Source organism: Dromiciops gliroides, chromosome 1 (genome assembly GCF_019393635.1).
Source record: "Dromiciops gliroides isolate mDroGli1 chromosome 1, mDroGli1.pri, whole genome shotgun sequence".
In the NCBI taxonomy this organism is placed as follows: Eukaryota; Metazoa; Chordata; class Mammalia; order Microbiotheria; family Microbiotheriidae; genus Dromiciops; species Dromiciops gliroides.
Window position 1 is genome coordinate 695442655 of NC_057861.1, and position 18820 is coordinate 695461474.

Genomic DNA, 18820 nt, shown 5'->3' on the forward strand with positions numbered 1-18820 from the left:
CTTATATAGTATGTAGTGAATAGAATTTGGCAGACCTGTATTCCACTGTCTTTTCATACATTTGTTATGCTTCAGTCAATATATGACCCAGGTAAAAGTCAACCTAACCCTAGATGACTCCTGAGGGCCCTTCTTACTCTAGGATTCTGTGACCCACCCCCCTCTTCCCACCCAAAGTGACTTAACTTAATGCCTCCATCTCCCATTTAAGAACCAATTTCAGCAAACTGCTCCCTAGAAATCCTGCTCCCTCAGAGTAAGGTCATGATTTATTAATATTTTTGCGTAAATTAGTTTAACTGTGTTAGACCCTGCCAGGAGTATTTGAAATTCCCCCTTTTAGCCAATTATTCCTTGGAGTTTCTCCCCTTTTAGACATGGTGGTGCTTGCGTGAGGTGAGGGTCGGGGTGATCCAACTTCCTGGCACTTCTCCAATCGCCTCATGCCCACAGCACTGATTCTGCCTGTGTATAAGGCTGGCTCTGGGGAAGATTTCTATTTCTATTGCCAAGATGCTAATTCAGGCTTGTATTGCTTCTCACCTGAACTAGCGCAATAGCCTCTGGCCCCCTCATTCAATCCATCCTTCTCACAAAGTCATCTTCCGATTCTGACTGCCCCCAAAGCTTTCTGGGGCTCCCTGTGCCTTATGGGACCAATTCAAAGTTTCTGACTGGTCTTCAGGACCCTCCGTGATCTGGCTCTAATTTACCTTCCCTGATTTTTCTCACACACTCTGCAGTCCAGCCATTCCTTTCAACACATGCCATATTTTCCTATCTCCCTGCCTTTGCTCAGGATGCCCCCCTTCCCCCTATACATGCACACACACATGCACATGTGCACACACATGAATATACATGCACGCATGCATGCACACATGTGTTTGTTTCCAAACCTGTGGAGGAAATCCCTTCTAGCAGTGCAGATCTGTCCCCTTTTAACCTTAGAGCATTGTCTGAAGGCTCTGGGAGGTTAAGCAACTTACCCAGAATCACAAAGCTGGTACATGGTGGGGGGCAGGATTTGAACCCAAACCACCCTGATTCTGAGACAGCCCTCCATCCACCACACTGCACTGCCTCTATAGGACCTTCTCTTTCTTTTCTTTTTTTTTTTTGTTGGACCTTTTCTTTCAATCCTGAAGTCTTATCATCCTAAAATAGCATGCCCTCCCCTACCACCTGTCTTTATTTCTTGTCAGCCTACTCATCCCTTAAAACCCAGCTCAAATGCCACTTCCTCCAGGAAGTCTTGGGTTGCAAGGACCATCTTTCACATCTGATCTCATTGTATTTTTTTATTCCTTTTATTCGCTTATCACATTCTTGGTGTGGTGGATAGAGAAGGAGCCTGGAGTCAGGAGGACCTGAATTCACATCTGGCCTCAGATACTTACTAGCTATATGACCTTGGGCAAGTCACTTAACCCTGTTTGCCTCAGTTTCCTCATCAGTAAAATGGAGATAATAATAACACTTACCTCCCAGGGTTGTTGTGAGAATCAAATGGGATAATAATTGTAAAGTGCTTAGCATAGTGCCTGGAACATAGTAAGTGTGAAGTACTAGATAAATGTGAGCTTTTTTTCTTTTTTCTTTTTTTGTGGGGCAATGAGGATTAAGTGACTTGCCCAGGGTCACACAGCTAGTCAATGTCAAGTGTCTGAGGTCGGATTTGAACTGAGGTCCTCCTGAATCCAGGGCCAGTGCTTTATCCACTGCACCACCTAGCTGCCCCTAAATGTGAACTTTTATGATTATTTTTGTATATATCTTATCTCTTAGCAAATTAAGAGTAAGAAATTATCTTTGTATGTTTTCCCCAGCCTACTCCATGTTGCAGTACACAACATATACTTAATAAATATTTGCTGAGTAAATTAATATCAATAAATGGCACCCTGAACAGCTGGGGTGAAGTTAGGGGGGGGGAGAGGAGTAACTAGTTCCCTCTTCCTTCCCCTTCCCCTTCCTCCCCTAGTAGCTCATGAGAAACTCACCCTGGCTCTCTGCTTTCATTCACCATCACTGATTAATTAGGAAGCAACTGTAGTGGTGGTAGTAACTGCTGTTTCCCAGCTAGAGACCATGGAAGACAGTCCACAGCTCCTGGCTAGGGCAACCCAACCAGCTGTCAATTGGCTGGATGACAGTGCTAGCAAGTAGCCTTCAGAGAAAGACATGGAACTGGTTCTCAAGAGCCTGAGGGGTCAGGCTCTATCCCAAAGGCTTACTCTGTCTCTCTGGCCATGACTGGCAAGTAGGAGAAGTAGGAAGTGGAACTGGGGAGAGGTTTCATTCCTATACACTCTTTCATTTTATCTTTATGTTTTTCTTCTCCCTGTCTCTGTCTCTGTCTCTCTGTCTCTCTCTAGCACTCTCTCTCTCTCATCTTTGATGTCTTTTTCTAGCCTGTATTTCTCTCTATTCCTTTCCTTCCTCCCTCCTTCCCTCCCTCTCTCCCTCCCTCCCTCTCCCTCTCTCTCCCTCTCTCTCTCTCTCTCTCTCTCTCTCTCTCTCTCTCTCTCTCTCTCTCTCTCTCTCGGCAGCTAAATGGCACAGTGGATAGAGCACTGACCCTGAAGTCAGGAGAATCTGAGTTCAAATCTCACCTCAGACACTTACCAGCTGTGTAACCCTAGACAAGTCACTTAACCCTCTTGAGGAAGCAAAGGGGGGAAATGTGGTAAAATATGAAAGTTTTTAACAGTCGGTTAGGATAACTGAAAGACGCCAGTTTTTCAAGGACCACCCTTTTGGGGAGGAGATGAACAGTCCGCCTGCTGCGCATGTCAGACTGCCTGCCGGGTTTTTTGACTTCCGGGGTGGAGAGAACGAGAGGAGCCTTTTTGCCTGCTTGGCGGGACTCCTGGCGGCACGGCACAGACGGTCTCCCTCACTCCAAAGGTGGCCTTTTCGGTTTGGTGAGTTTTTATAAGGAATATAGACTAAGCCTAGATTTAAGACGATTTGTACTGTATTTCTATTTTCCTATCCTTCTAATCAACAACACCTTATATACAATAAAGGCTCTATCTAGAAAACCAGAAGCTTCTTCCATTTACTAGTCTGGGAGATAAATTAAGGGAAAAGTTAAGTAGGGGAGATTTATGATCTAATATCCAATTTTAAATCTCACAACCCCAATTGCCTTAAACATCTGAGGCCATCTCCAGTCATCCTAATACGTATCTTGCCACTGGAACCAGATGGCTCTGCAGGAGACCTCAGTTGATGACCTTGCACCACCCTCCCTCACTTAAATCCAATTCAGTGCAAGTCGTGACACCACCCTGATGTCATAGTCCTCTCCCATAATGGACAAACAACAATTGTCTCTCTGTCTCTCTTCTTTTGGGGTCTTTCTCTAGTCTTTTTCGATCTCAAGGCTATCATTTATCCCTCAGTCTGTCTCTCTTTCTTGGACGTATCCCTCCCTCTACAGTGTGTGGTTGTGGAGAGAAGGCACTTAACGTCAGCAAAACCTGGGCTCAGAGGCCTCTGCAGCCCCTTCCAATCTGCATGGCAAAAGGCAAGTGAATTCACTTCTGAGGCTCAGTTTCATTAATGGCACCTTTGTCAGAGGATTGTTGAGAAGCTCAGTTGAGAGCGGACACATAAAGTCTTTTGTAAAACTTAAAGCATTAAACAGGATGTCTCAAAAATCTTAGTGCCATTTTAGGTTTTAATGGCTTAACACCCTGTATCGATGTAGGCCCTTAGTATGATTATCATTGCAAACCCCTCACAATGATTGCCTATCATTATGTCTTTCATCCAGTCTCTAGCTATGCCATCCTCAAGTTAAGGCAACCTTAGATGTAAATAAGAGCAAAAGGCAGAAGGTCTGGGGTGATTAAAACATACCACATTGAGAGAAGCAAAGAGCTCAGAGACTTCTCGAGCTGGTAGGACAGAATCAAATGATCACAGAAGTTTGAGAGGTGGAACAACCCTTGACTGCCATCCCAGCCCAACCCACACATGGAAGGAATCCCGGTTACAACATGACAAACGAGTGGTTATTCAGCCTCAGCTTGAAGACCTCCAAGGAGGGGAAGGTCACCAGCTCCTGAGGCAGCCCGGTCCACACTGTGAAAGCTCTGAGTCTTCAAAGGTTTTGTCCTGACATTCAGCTGAAATGTGCGGCAATGTCCACCCTTTGCTCCTGGTTCTGCTCTCTGGAGCCAAACAAAACAAACCTAATCCTTCTCCCACATACCAGTCCTTTAAATACTTGGACACAGCTATCATGTCCTGTTCTGCCCCTCCCCCAGAACCCCAGGCTACTCCTCTCCAGCCTAAAAATGCCCAGTTCCTGAAGAAATTCTAGACCCAAAGAATGGGTTTTGTTCTAAAAAAGATGGTAAAGAGGCAGCCCATTGTAAGCAATTCAATTCATTCCAATTCTTTGAGAATTTACTGGGTACCTAGTGCCATCTTAGATAAAGACCTGGCCTTGGTGCCAGGAAGACCTGAGTTCAAGTCACACCTCTGAGATATACTGATCGTGTGACCCTGGGTAAGTAGCTTTAGCTCTTGGTGCTCTTGAAAACTCTCTAAAATTATAAATTTCAGAGAAGTTGCCTATATGCATTGGTGGAAAGAGTTTCCTCATCTGGGAGTTCCCTACATCAGGGGAATCCTGGGTCCAATCTCTCTCTCTCTCTTTTTTTTTTTTTTTTTGGTGAGGCAATTGGGGTTAAGTGACTTGCCTAGGGTCACACAGCTAGTAAGTGTTATGTGCCTGAGGCTGGATTTGAACTCAGGTATTCCTGAATCCAGGGCCGGTACTCTATCCACTGTGCCATCTAGCTGCCCCATGGGCCCAATCTCTATTCTTCTCCCTTGTGCTGTTGACTAGGAGCCAAAGGGCCTTGGTTTTCATGGTGGTTATGCCTACTGTAACTTGTATAAATTAGGGCAAGTCACTTCACCTCAGAGTTATAGTTTCCTCATCTGCAAAATGGAGGGGTTGGAAGAGACAACTTGGTGAGGTAGAAAGGGTTAGAGATGGAGTCAGAGAATCTGGGTTCCAGTCCTGCCTCTGCAATCTACTTCCTGAGTGATCATGAGTAACTCACTTCACCTGGGGGACTCAGTTTCCCATACAGTAAAGTCAGGGAATTGATGACCTTGTATGTCTCTTCCAGATTTTGTTCTATGAACCTATAAAAGAAGATACAGGGCAGCTAGGTGGCACAGTGGATAGAGCACCGGCCCTGGAGTCAAGAGTACCTGAGTTCAAATCTGGCCTCAGACACATAACACTTACTAGCTGTGTGACCCTGGGCAAGTCACTTAACCCCAATTGCCTCACTAAAAAAAAAATGAAGAAGAAGAAGAAGAAGAAGATACAGTCCTTGCTCTCTAAGAATTGCTTTTAGGGAGACAGAAGAGGAAGCACAGAATCCTGTGAAATAGTGTCTGATTAAGTCCCAAATTTCTGAAACAAAGCCAGGGAACTCTAGGTGAGCTCGAAGGAGGCAGCAGTCTTTGTGGGTTGAAGTAACTGGGTAGGTGTATTTGCTATCTTATGTCACTATTTAGTGCACAACTGTGAAAATTACCAAAAAAAAAAAGTCCCTCAACCTTGAACTTCCTCTAGGCCCTAGGGAAAATCTTGCCCTGCCTGGCTCCCTGCAACAATCTATTCCCAGCTTGACATTATACTTGGCAGTTGTTTCAAGGATCAATGTGACCTTATAACAAGGATCCCTGGTTGGAGGGGAGTTTGTTTTCTTTAATGCCACAGCCTTTTAAATGTAAATTTGAGTTAAGTTAAAAATCAGTTATTACACCTTGTTCAAATAGTTTCCTCCCTTTAAGAAAGGAGAGAGAAAAACACTTCTTGTTCCTTCTTTAACCAGAGGAAAAAATCCGATTGAGCCCTTGTTGTTTCATTTCCAAAGCAAGATTTAAAACTGATATCAAAATACAAAATTCAGCCTTCCATCTTCCTTGCTGGAAGTTTCTTTAGATATGTTAATACCTCTAACCTGATTTTTCTGGCTTCTTGGAGTAAGGAAGCTTGGCAGTCAAGGCTAAAATGCAAGGGTGTCACAACTGTTGCTACTCATTTTGTCTTTGGTTGCTTGTTTTTAGACTTTTTTTGGCAATTAAACTGAACATGGTTTATATATTCATGTTTACTTTGCATAAACTTATTTATGAATAACTTGTCTCCCTTGATAGAATGTAAGCTTTTCAAGGTCAAGGATAGTATTGTTTTTGGATTTGTATCCTGTGCTTAATGAATACTTGTAGATTGATTGATAATTGTCCTTGGTGACATTTTTTACACCATTTGCCATGTGAAAGTTGCCCCTTTTACGCCTTTGAGAAGTTGTTAAGGGTTTTTGTTTTTTGTTTTGATTGTATTTCATTGTCATGGTGGATGTTCTACATCCTAGTAGGGAAGAGGGGACTATGGCTGTAGAATATAGCACATAGGGGCAGCTAGGCGGCACAGTGGACTCAGGAGCACCTGAGTTCAAATCCAGCCTCAGACACTTGACACTTACAAGCTGTGTGACCCTGGGCAAGTCACTTAACCCCAATTGCCTCACACACACACAAAAAAGAATATAGCACATAGTCAGGTGTTGTCACTGTCAGTTGGATTTGCTTGATTTTTTGGACTGTTGTTATTACAAAGGTTTTGGTGGCAGGAAGGAAGGGAAGAATTACAGTTAAAGGGAAATGTTTTCTATCGTGTCTAAATCTTCATGACCCCATTTAGGGTTTTCTTGGCAAAGATACCAGAGTAGGTTTGTCATTTCCTTTTCCAGCTCATTTTACAAATGAGGAAACTGAGGTAAACAGGGTAAAGTGTCTTGGCCACGGTCTCACAACTAGTATGTGTCTGAGGCTGGATTTGAACTCAGGTCTTCCTGACTCTAGACCTGGAACTCTATCCATTGTGCCACCTGGCTGCCCCCACATTTCCACATTCTCAAACCCCTGAAATCACAGACACAATCAAAAAAGAAGGGAAAAAAGTATAGAGAGCTTTTAACTGAAAAAAAAAAGTATAACAAGCTTTTACCCATAACTGCAGAATATGTGGTATATCCCAGCTAGGATTTTGCTGGTCCAATAACAGATGATGAGATGTTGGCATTAACTACATTCAGTTTTAGAAATTTGCCCTTCCCAACACCTCCCCGCTCCCAGCCTACCACTGGCTTTTGCTTTTTTTGCTCATGAGTCTAATAGCCTTCAAACATTAATTAATAGAATTCCTAAGGTCAAAAATAAACTCAAATATACAAATTAGCAGCCACAGTCCTGCTCTGGCCTATCCTTTTAAAAGGACTGATATTTTATTTGTAACCAGGGCAGCAAGTAGGTAAGAGGTCACAGCCAAGCAATCTTACCCTGGTATTCAGCCCCTGGGAATTGAGACATGATTATAATTTCACAGCCTGTAGGTGCCTCAAGCTGAATATTTGGCAGCCTTGTTCCTTGATCTCCAACATCAATAGCTTAGACAAATGTCCCTCCATTTCTCCCAATACTGGACATTGAAAGCCTCTCTTCTAGTCAAGGATTTCGCTTGCCATCTTACAGATGTAGGCTATGTTCTCTGGCATCAGATGTACCTGCCATTTCACTGTAAGCATGGAGACAGATGCCCAATCTTCCTGCCTTGATGGGCAAGGGGCTGGCTCTATGGGAGAGCAATCAAAGGGATGCTGTCAGGAGAAAATATGCCCCCAAATCTCTGGCAAATGCTAAGATGAAATCAGTGCCAATAGGGAGAATTATATTTGCTTGGTGGTTGGACTAGGATTCAAAGCCAGGTCATAAGACCCTAGCTATCTAGCTAGAAGGAATCTCAGAAACCACCTCCTCCAAACCCTTCATTTTACATTCTCTAAAAATGTGGCCAAGAGAGAGATGACTTACCCAAGGTCATATAGGTAGTGAGAGGCAGAGCCAGAGGTCAGACCCTGGTCTTCTAACAACAAAGCCAGCACACTTTGCACCGCTGCATGCTGCTAGAATAGGTTCTGGAAAATGGCCCAAAATCTTTACATCTAGAACTAGTTGGCTCCAGTTTTGTGTGTTGGTGGGAGTGAAAACATGACTATAAATGGAGCTAAGAGACAGCTGATGCTGCAGATAGAACACTGGGTCTGGAGTCAGGAAGATCTGAGTTCAAACACAGCTTCAGACACTTACTAGCTGTGTGATCTTGGGCAAGTCACTTAACCCTCATTGACCCAAACTCCCCCCCCAAAACAAAACAAAACAATACAACTACTATTACACCTTGATCACCATCACCACCACCACCATCATCTAGTAATAAATGCATCTTAGGCAGGAGGAGCCTCAAAGAGGCAGAGATTTCTATGGACTGGAACAGCATCATTTTAACTTGAGCTACTAATGAGTAGCAGGTAGGTGGTACAGGGTCTCTAGTGCACCAGGCCTAGAGTTAGGGAGACTCATTTTTTTTTTTGGCAGGGCAATGAGGGTTAAGTGACTTGCCCAGGGTCACACAGCTAGTAAATGTCAAGTGTCTGAGGCTGAATTTGAACTCAGATCTCCCTGAATCCAGGACCTGCGCTTTATCCACTGCACCACCTTGCTGCCCTCAGGAACTCATCTTTCTGAGTTCAAATCCAGCCTCAGACACTGACCAGCTGTGTGACCCTGGGCAAGTCACTTAACCTTGTTTGCCTCAGTTTCCTCAACTGTAAAATGAACTGGAGAAGGAAGTGACAAACTACTTCAGTATTTTTGCCAAGAAAACCCCAAATAGACTCACAAAGTATTGGACAGGACTGAACAATAACAACAAACTAATGAGTAGGAACATTTATTGAGTTGAATTCTATCTCCTTCAAATTACTCTGTGTGTGTGTGTGTGTGTGTGTGTGTGTGTGTGTGTGTGTGTGTGTTGGGGAGAAGATCCTTTGAGGTTTGGAAAATTTCCAGAAAGCTGCTAAATTGACCACCCCCACCCCACCCCTCACACTGACTGTATATTCTTACATAATAAATATATATCACATGCTATTTAATGACTGTCAAAGGCATTGGCTGAATTCGATTTGGGTAAATTGGAGAAGTCTTCTTGCCCCTCAGAAGACAAGCCTCAACACTGATGACTTGATCTATGAAAAGAACAAAGAAGAGCCTGCTCTCTATGGTGGTGGGGTGCAGAGAGGTCATTACCAACTAGGAGGATCTGGAAAGGCTTCATAGGGAAGGGGTGGGAGGGAGGACATTCTAGATATAAGAAACAACATGAGTAAAGTTACAGAAAAGAGATATCCAGGTATATCTGGTGGGTGGGGATGGCAAAGAGATTGGTGACAGGGTCATGGAATGTAGAGCTAGAAGCAACCTTAAAGTTTAATTGCTGCATTTTACCAAAGAGGAAACTTTAGTTCCAAGAGGCTGTGATTTGTCCAGTATCATATAAGTAATGTATAGGATTCAAAACTGGGTCATAGTAACATAGTTTAAAGCTAGAAGGGATGGACATTGAGTTCAACTGCCTCATTTTACAAAGGAGGAAACTAAGGCACAAAGTTTAAATGACTTGTCCATGGTCTCACAGATAGTAAGTATCTGAGACAGGATTAGAATTCAGGTCTTCCTGACTCCAAGTTCAACACTCTATTTACTATGCCACCTGGATTTCTAGAACTATGATGGTCATTTAGTGCAACTCTCATTTTACAGATGAGGAAACTGAGGCTGGAAACTTAAGTTACTTGAGACTAAGTGACCTGCCTTAAGAACACACAGGTAGAAAAAAAAAATAACACACAGGTAGAAACGGCAAAGTCAGAATTTGATGCTTTTTCTACTATATACCCTACAGTGTCCTTCTAGTCCAACTTGGATTCATTGTAAAACGTGGAGGGGAGTATTTTACAGCTGGAAATGTAAGCTGGAGCTACACTGTGTCAAGTCTTCAAATACCAAGCAACGGAGTCTGACCTTTACTCAGTCGGTGATAGGGAGTCATAAAAGACTCTTGAGCAGAGGCTTGATACAACCAGATATGTGAATAAGAACAGTTGTCTTTCAGGAGCCTAGGGTTGCCTCTACATTATAGGTCCATGACTTTAGTGAAGGAAGTCTTGAAAATACTTTGTAAAAAATTCTTGCTGTACAGTGAAAATGAGAGTATGTAAGCAAAAGGAGTAAGTAGAACTTGAGTAGAAAACAATTGCTTCACAGAAAGCTGTTCAGAATACCTCTTCTCCTAGGACAATTCCATTTTTGCCATCCTTCCCGCCTACTGGCCTCTTTCCACATATCTTTAGTCCAAGTGGGAGTGCAGATATTCTTGTACCATGTTCTTGTATTTCAAATAAAGATGGGTTAGCCCTTTTATCTCTCTATCCTCTTTTAACCTTTTTTTGTTTCTGTCTGTAGCAGTGTTTGTTTATCATAATGTAAGAGGAAAGAAAAAAACGAAGATAAAAGCCAGGAAGGAAAGTAGCAAGGAGCGACTGAAAGAAAATGCCTGGAAACAAAGATGAGAGGAGCAAGGCTTAGGGAAGAAAGATTATTGCAGTGACCTGAGCTTGTGGGAAGGACAATTATCTTTGCAAATAAGCATAAGGTTATGGGAAAGGTAAGATAGTGGAACTTAGAATGATGATGTTAATGATGCCTTACAAACCATTAGAACTGGAAGATATTTTAAAACTCATTGGGTCCAACCCCCTCATTTTCTAGATGGGGAAGCTGGGACCCAGAGAAGGCAAAGGACTTATCTGAGGTCACACAGAGAGTAAGTAGCAGGGCTGGGATTCAGTTGTCTCCAAGGCTCTTTCCACCTCTAAGATCCAGCCTATTGCAGCCTACCTGGTCTTCATACTGCTCATTACACTACTGAATCTATTTATCCAGCCCTAATCGCTCTCATGACCTCTAGTCCCATATCTGATTGCCTATTGGACATCTTGAACTGGATGTCTCATAGGCACCTTAAATTCAAGGTGTCTAAAACAGAGCTCATTATGCTTTCCCCCAAAGCCTCTCCTCTCTCTGACTTCCTTATTACTGTCTAGGGTACCACTATCCTCCCAGTCCCTCAGTCTTGCAAGCTATACATTATCCTTGACTCCTCATTCCCTCTCATGACCCATATCCAAGTTACTGAGTCTAACTATTTATATTTTCAGAACATTTCTTGCATCTAGCCCCTTCCTTCCTCTGACTGTTAAAGCCTGCCTGCAAACCATCATCACCTCACACTTAGACTAGTGCAAGAATCTGGTTGGCCTCCCTGCCTCATGTCTCTCCACTCTAGTCCATCCTCTAGTCAGGTTGTCAAACTAATCTTAAAATCCAGATCTGACCATGTCACCTCTCTATTTAATAAACTCTAGTGGTTCTCTTCTACCTTCAAGAATAAATACGAAATCCTCTGTTAAGCTTTTTTTTTGGGGGGGGGGCAATGAGGGTTAAGTGACTTGCCCAGGGTCACACAGCTAGTAAGTGTCAAGTATCTGAGGCCGGATTTGAACTTAGGTCCTCCTGAATCCAGGGCTGGTGCTTTCTCCACTGCACCACCTAGCTGCCCCACTGTTTAGCTTTTAAAGTGCTTTATTACCTGCCACCTACCTTCCTTCCTTTCTGGTCTTCTTACAGGTAAATTGGAGCACCCAGTGATCCAGCGATATTGGCTTCCTTATTCTTCCTCACACAAGATACTCCATCTCCATCTGCTGACTCCAGGCATTTTTACTGACTTTCCCCCATACCTGCAACTCTCCTTTCTTATCTCTCTACCCCTTGGCTTCCCTAACTTCACCTTCTGTGAAGGCTTTTCCTGTTCCCCTTAACCTCAGTGCCTTCCCTCTGAGATCATCTCCAACTTATCCTGCATGTATCTTATTTGTCCATATTGTTTGCATGTTGTCTCTACCATAAGACTGCTACACGTTTAAGACCTTTCTTTCTTTTTCTTTTTACTTTTTAAAAAATTCTTGAAAGCATTTTATTTTTCTAATTATATGTAAAGATAATTTTTGGTTTTAGGTTTGTTTTTTGGTTTTTTTGGGGTTTTTTGCAGGGTAATGGTGGTTAAGTGACTTGCCTAGGATCACACAGCTAGTAAATGTCAAGTGTCTGAGGCCGGATTTGAACTCAGGTACTCCTGAATCCAGGGCCGATGCTTTATCCACTGCGCCAACTAGCTACCCCCAAGATAATTTTTAACATTCATTTTTTACAAAATTTTTAGTTTCATATTTTTATCCCTCCCCTCTTCTTAAAATGTAAGCAATTTGATAAAGGTTATATATGTGCAAACATATTTCCACATTAGTCATGTTGTGAAAGAAGAAACAGACCAAAAGGGAAAAAACACAAAAAAGAAGGTGATAATAGTATGCTTCAGGGTCCTTTAGTTCTTTCTCTGAATATGGATAGTATTTTCTTTCCATCATGAGTCCTTGGAATTGTCTTAGATCATTGCATTGATGAGAAGAGCTAAGCCAATCATAGGGAATCATTGCACAATGCTGCTGTTACTGCATACAATGTTCTCCTGGTTCTGTTCATTTTGCTTTGCATCAGTTCATATATGTCTTTCTATATTTTTCTGAAACCTGCCAGCTCACCATTTCTTATTAGGATCTTTCTTTCTGTCACTTACCTTCATGGCAGGGCAGCTAGGTGGTACAGTGGATAAAGCACTGGCCCTGGAGTCAAAAGGACCTGAGTTCAAATCTGGCCTAGGCAAGTTATTTAACCCTGTTTGCCTCAGTTTCCTTATCAGTAAAATGAATTGGAGAAGGAAATGGCAAACTACTCCAGTATTTTTTTTTGTGGGTCAATTAGGGTTAAGTGACTTGCCCAGGATCACACAGCTAGTAAGTGTCAAGTGTCTGAGGCTGGATTTGAACTCAGATCCACTGCACTATCCACTGCACCACCTAGCTGCCCCTACTCCAGGTTTTGTTTTGTTTTTTGGCCAAGAAAACCCCAAAAGAGGTCACGAAGAGTCAGATATGACTGAAAAATACTGACCAGCACCAACAAAAGAAGTCAGTGATGTTGTGAAGGATATCATCCTCGTCCTCATTGTTTTGGAGATTGTCTTCCTATCCTTCCCAGGCTAGAAGTACAGCAGCTACTTGTGGGACAGCTTCATGGCTCTACACCTCCGGGGGCTCACTATATTAGGGCTGAACCTCATAGAGATGCCTGGTTAGTTTTATCCCTACTCCCCAATGATCCACAAGCCTCAGCCTCCCCAGTAGTAGGGATTATGGGTGTGTGCTACCATGCCCAGTCGTACTAGGTTTCTCTGCTCCGGTATGGGCTGATAACTGCCAAGGATCCTTTTATCTTTATCATTCTATTTTTTTCTTCTTTTCTGTTTCTATTCTCCAAGCCTTCTCCCTCTCCCTCTTATCCCTTCTGTAGTTCCTCTCATTTCATTCCCTATCACACGTCAGATCCATGAGGAGGCTGTTTCTTCTAAAAACAGCAACAATTCTGGATATGATTAGTTTGGTGTGAAACCTAAATTGGCCAGCCCTCCCCCCACCCTACACCAACTGCTATTAAGCCAGTGTGCTTTTAGTGCTGGGGTCCTTGTGCCTACCAAACCCTAGAGGTTCCCTTCCTCATCTCCAACTTCTCAGGTTTTAGGCTGGTACTGCTATTTGGGCCTGTGGATACTATGATGCTAGGTGTCACAGAAACAGAGGCTGAAAAGGAAAGAGGTGTTTGAAAATAATAAGCATCTTGGAGATATCTACAAGATAATTGGGAGAAGGTACAAATTAAAGTGACAAGTAGGGAGAGGTGACAAGGGGAGAATCACAGAATGAGAAGAAAACTGTCCAAACCTGAAAAATTGAGCTGGGTACCAAGGAAATGAGTTGGACTGGTTTCACTACTATATATATATATACATATATACATACACACATATATATATACATATATACATACACACATATATGTGTGTGTATATATGTGTGTGCACGCATATATATACATATTTGCAGGGCAATGAGGGTTAAGTGACTTGCCCAGGTTCACACAGCTAGTAAATATCAAGTGTCTGAGGTCATATTTGAACTCAGATCCTCCTGAATCCAGGGTCAGTGCTTTATCCACTGAGCCACCTAGCTGCCCCCTTTCACCACTATTTTGTTGGGTCCCCAAAGCCAGTATCCAGAGATAAGCTCATCTCAAGTAACTATTCTAGACAAGCTAAGGACTAGAAGAGAATTACATTAATTAGCTGAAATGAGGGAAGAGGTGGATCGAAAGACTGGTTTGGCTTCATCTACTAATACAGAGACAACAGGCTACTACAGTTTGCCTTATGCTGCCCGAGTCACCTCAATACCCTGTGACTTTAGGCAAATCACTTCACCACTCTGCAAAGTGAGGGGGCTCGACTCAATGACCCCTGAGGACTCTTCCAGGCTTGGATCTAGCCAACATCTGACTATGCTCCATGGCACCTACCCACCCAAGAAGCCAAGGTATATAGCACAGGCATCTAGCCACACCTACCCTCTTGCCAATGGGAGTTCGATTTTTTTTCAACTTCTTGCCCTTGCTTTAGAAACTAAACCCAAATCAACACTGCTACTGCTATTGCCTGCCCTACGGCTCTACTCAGAATCCCTGTGACCACCTAAACCAAAGTTCCTTTCCCCACCATCATTCTCTTACGTGCATTGGATCTCCTGTTTAGAAGAAATAATCCTCGAGGGCAAGAACTGTCAGGCATATTTGTATCCCCAGAAGCTTGCAGAGGGCCTGGAACCTAGAAGACACTTAATAGTTCCTTATTGTTTCATCGATGTGCCTATAAAGTACACATTAGCAGAAAGAAGAAAATTCATTTACTGAACTGGCAGAGAGGTAGATCAGTTATTTTGTTACATCAGTCAACAATCAGTAACTAAACATTTATGAAGCATCTACTATGGATCAGGCACTGTGCTAAGGATATAAATATGAAAAAAAAAAAGTCCCCACAGTCAAGGAAAGAAGATAAGACACAAAAGGAAAAGGGTAGGGCAGGGGGAGGAAGGAGAAAGTACCCAACATGGAGGCTTAGTGGAGAAGTCAGAAGTCCCAAAGTATTGCAGCTAGGTAGGAAATGAAGCGGTCTGTGCTGAGCCCCCTCCTTAAAGGGAAGTTATAGAGTTCATGGCTCCACCCTCCAATCAGAGGGGCAGAGGGTACCGATGAGGTGGACTTCCAAGGCTGATGGGATCTTGCAGAATGAAGAGGTTTTTCCCATTAAAGAGGTTTACAAGGACTGGTGGAGAAGTCAGAGAATTCCCAAAGTAGTATAGCCAGATGGTAAATGAGATGTCAGTTGCCTAGGGTTTGGTTCCTCCAATATCATCTTTACTGATACATAGGAAGGAAGGTCTAGGCCTAGACCTCAAAGGGATCAAAGAAGACATCTAGTCCAACACCTTTATTTCATGCAGTTGAGTCCCAGAGAGGTTATGTCAGTGATTTGCCCAAGTAGAAGTGCTGGGATTTGAACACAAGACCTCTTCCTGCTCCATGTATGAACTTATGATTTTACATTTGGACATTCAATCTTCAAGTTAATTGACCTCTAAAAACTGGGTTTTGTTATTTACAGGCCTGGTCACTAAGTAGTGGCAGATGTGTTGGTTTCATGGTCCAAACCACAAGGTCAATTTAGTTTGAACCATTCATACCCTACTTGCAGTTGAAAATCCTTTATTCCATTTGTAAGTGATTATCGTTTTAGTAAAGATGAGGATTTAGCTGTCTGGTCTATGAAGGGAAGCTGTGGCCACTTGTACTATGCCTACCCTGAGCTGTCAGGAAGAAATGAAAAGGGTTTGTAGCAAAGTCATGTACAGAAATTCAGGTCTCTGTACATTTGCAAAGACTTAGAGTCACCCCAAATGGAAAATGAAATGAGCCTAGATTTAAACAGGAAGAACGGAACAGGTTAGATTGTACTTAGGAGAGTATACAGTGACTTTCAATCACCCCACACTTCACCCTGAAACAAAAACTCATCTTTTTTAATACCAATTTGTGCCAGCAATGTAAATCATGAATCATCACACTCTCCAAGGAATTAAATTGTTCCTGACCTAAAGGGCAATGGAGAGATATACAATGAGTGTAAGAGGGGGGTTGAGCATATGATGGCAAACTATGCAAATAGAGTCATATATCATCCAACCCTGGCTTTCTTAACCTTTTTTCTTTTCTTTTCTTTTTTCCTTTCTTTTCTCTTTTCTTTTCTTTTCTTTTCTTTTTTTTTGTTGTTCCATAGCCCCTTGGACATTCTGAGGGACATCTATGGATATTTCAGAATAAAGTTTTTAAATACATAAAATAATATACCCAAGGCCATGAAGGAAACAAATTATACTGAAACACTATAAAAATGTTAAAAAAACAAAGCAGGAACCAGGTTAAGAACCCATGATCTGAATGTATGGTTGGAAAGGGAGGTGAGTCATGAAGAAAGAGGGATAATAAATAGACAAGGTAACAAGCTGTACCAGTATCCACATCAACAAGAAGGCCTCAGAATATTGGATTGATCCCTAACAGAGGATTTATGGGAGAATGTGGACTAGAGTCATGTGAGATGAGAATTCATGAAAGGAATAGGCTGTGTTCTTTACCACTGGAAGAAGGTTTCATGCTTATGAGTTTGTGGAAGTAATCAAGCATTGAAGAATAAAACATAATCACTGAATCCCAAGTCTGCAAAGGGCCTCAGAGATGACTAAATCCAACCCATATCTGAGAGGAAATGCTTTCAAAACAGATCTGGTCAAGAGATCATCCATGTTTCAAAGATGGGGAACTCACTGTATTAGTTATGAAAAGTACTTGGCGAACCTTAAAGTGATTGATAAATGTGAGTTGTTATTATTATTATTAATTGCCCCTCTAGTCTATTCTAGTTTTACATAGGCCTAATCTTCATTTGTAAGAATTTCCCTAATAACAAGCCTTTCTTTCTCCCCCTCCTCTGTCCCCTCTCTTTCTCTCCCTCCCTCTCATCCCCCTCTCCTTTCTTATTCATTCCACTCCTCCCCCTCCATTTCTCTCTCCTTCTCCCTTTCACTCTGCCCCCCTCCATTACCCCCTCCTTTCCTCCTCCAGTCCCCACCCCTCTCACTTTCTCAGTACTGCCTTCTAGGGTCAAAAGGTCCAAGTCTTATCCTTCTTCCAGGGTAGAATACATTCAGTTCTACATCTTCCATATTCATAGTCTTGCAAAATGCTCAAAGGCAGTCACCACCTTCAGCTCCCATTCCCACCGGAAGTCTTTCTATCTCCGAGATAAACACTGTCAGTTCCTTCAGCTCCATCTTTTATGGCATGGTTTTGGGTTTTTGTTTTGTTTTGTTTTGTTTGTTTTTTCATGGTTTTGAATACCCCTCATGGTCCTGCTTGGAAACCTCTGAATGCACTCTAGATTTTCAATGTCCTTTCTAAAACGTAGGGTCCAGAACCGGAGAGGTGGTATGACCAGGACAGAGCATGTTCTGGTATGGCACTTAATTCTATCTACCCACCGAGCCCAGGGCAGATGACAAAAAAGTAAGTAAACCATGGCATCCCTAAGCAAACCATTTTTTTAGTTTGTTTTATTTGGGGTTTTTTGCTGAGGCAGTTGGGGTTAAGTGACTTGCCCAGGGTCACACAGCTAGTAAGTATTAAGTGTCTGAGGCCGGATTTGAACTCAGATCCTCCTGAATCCAGGGCCGGTGCTCTATCCACTGCACCACCTAGCTGCCCCAGCAAACCTTTTTAATGGGAAAAATGAAACAGCACAAACACCACCCCAGTACTGTTATCTAAGACTATGCTAAGAACTGTGAAATCCACTCTTAGAGGGTTACACTGTGCCTTCTGCTCCTGCGGAAGACCCCTCTTTTTTGAGGTGTTGGCAGTGCTTCTGGATTTCATCAGCGATTCCCAGGCAGTGCAGGATGTGTTTCTTCTCCTTGGCTAGATCCTCTGTGGACATTTGGCCCAAAAGTTTCTTGACAAATATTTCTTGGTCTCTCAGGAAAATATTTTTGTGTCCTTGAGTTGGAGGAGGGATACTTTCCAGGCGATCAGAGTCAAAAAGGAAATTAATATGCCACTCACGTTTCAGGCCAGGGCCTCTTTCTTCAATCCAAGTCAGTGGCCTGCTCAAAGAGAAAGAAACCATGGAATTAGCTCTTCTGTAAGAAGCATTGCAGTCTGTTGGAATTCAACAGGCTGAACAATCTTTATGGCGCATTTCCTTATTCAGTGACTACATTTGGCTAACACTTCAGGTTGGTTTGATCTTGTTGCTACTTGCCAACCTCCACAAGGATTTGGTTACCACTCCTCATAGACATGCCTGTCAACTGCTATGTTATTGTGAAGTTTAATGCTCAGAGAGGAGAACTCATTCATTCGTTCATCCTTTATCAAATGCTGGCTCTGCACAGTCCTAGCAGAAGACTGGTGTCATGATAAAGACTGAAGAACACACATGTCCACATGTTCTTGGATTGACTAAACCTCACATCTTTCACTCAATAAGGAACCTTTTCTCCTTCCTCAAACTTCTCCTCCATGCTCATCACTTCAATTTCATTCAGTCATTTCTCAGTTGTGTTCGACTCTTCATGACTCCATTTGAGGTTTTCTTGGCAAAGCTACTGGAGTGCTTTACCATGTCTTTTTCCAGCTCATTTTACAGATGAGGAAACTGAGGCAAACAGGTTGAAGTGACTTGCCCAGGGTCACACAGTCAATAAGTGAGTAGGTCAGATCTGAACTCAAGAAGATGAAACTTCTTGACTTG

At 42.7% G+C, this 18820-nt stretch overlaps 1 protein-coding gene across 2 annotated transcripts in view; it reads right to left on the reverse strand.

Moving 5' to 3' along the window:
• Positions 1-17150: 17150 nt before the first annotated feature.
• BLVRA (biliverdin reductase A) overlaps positions 17151-18820 on the reverse strand; it is a 53733-nt gene continuing 52063 nt past the window's right edge. For both annotated transcript variants that reach the window (XM_043975358.1, XM_043975357.1), the window contains one exon: positions 17151-18170. In XM_043975358.1, the coding sequence (XP_043831293.1) occupies positions 17873-18170 (298 nt within the window). In that variant the 3' untranslated portion in view covers positions 17151-17872. The remainder of the gene's footprint in view (positions 18171-18820) is intronic.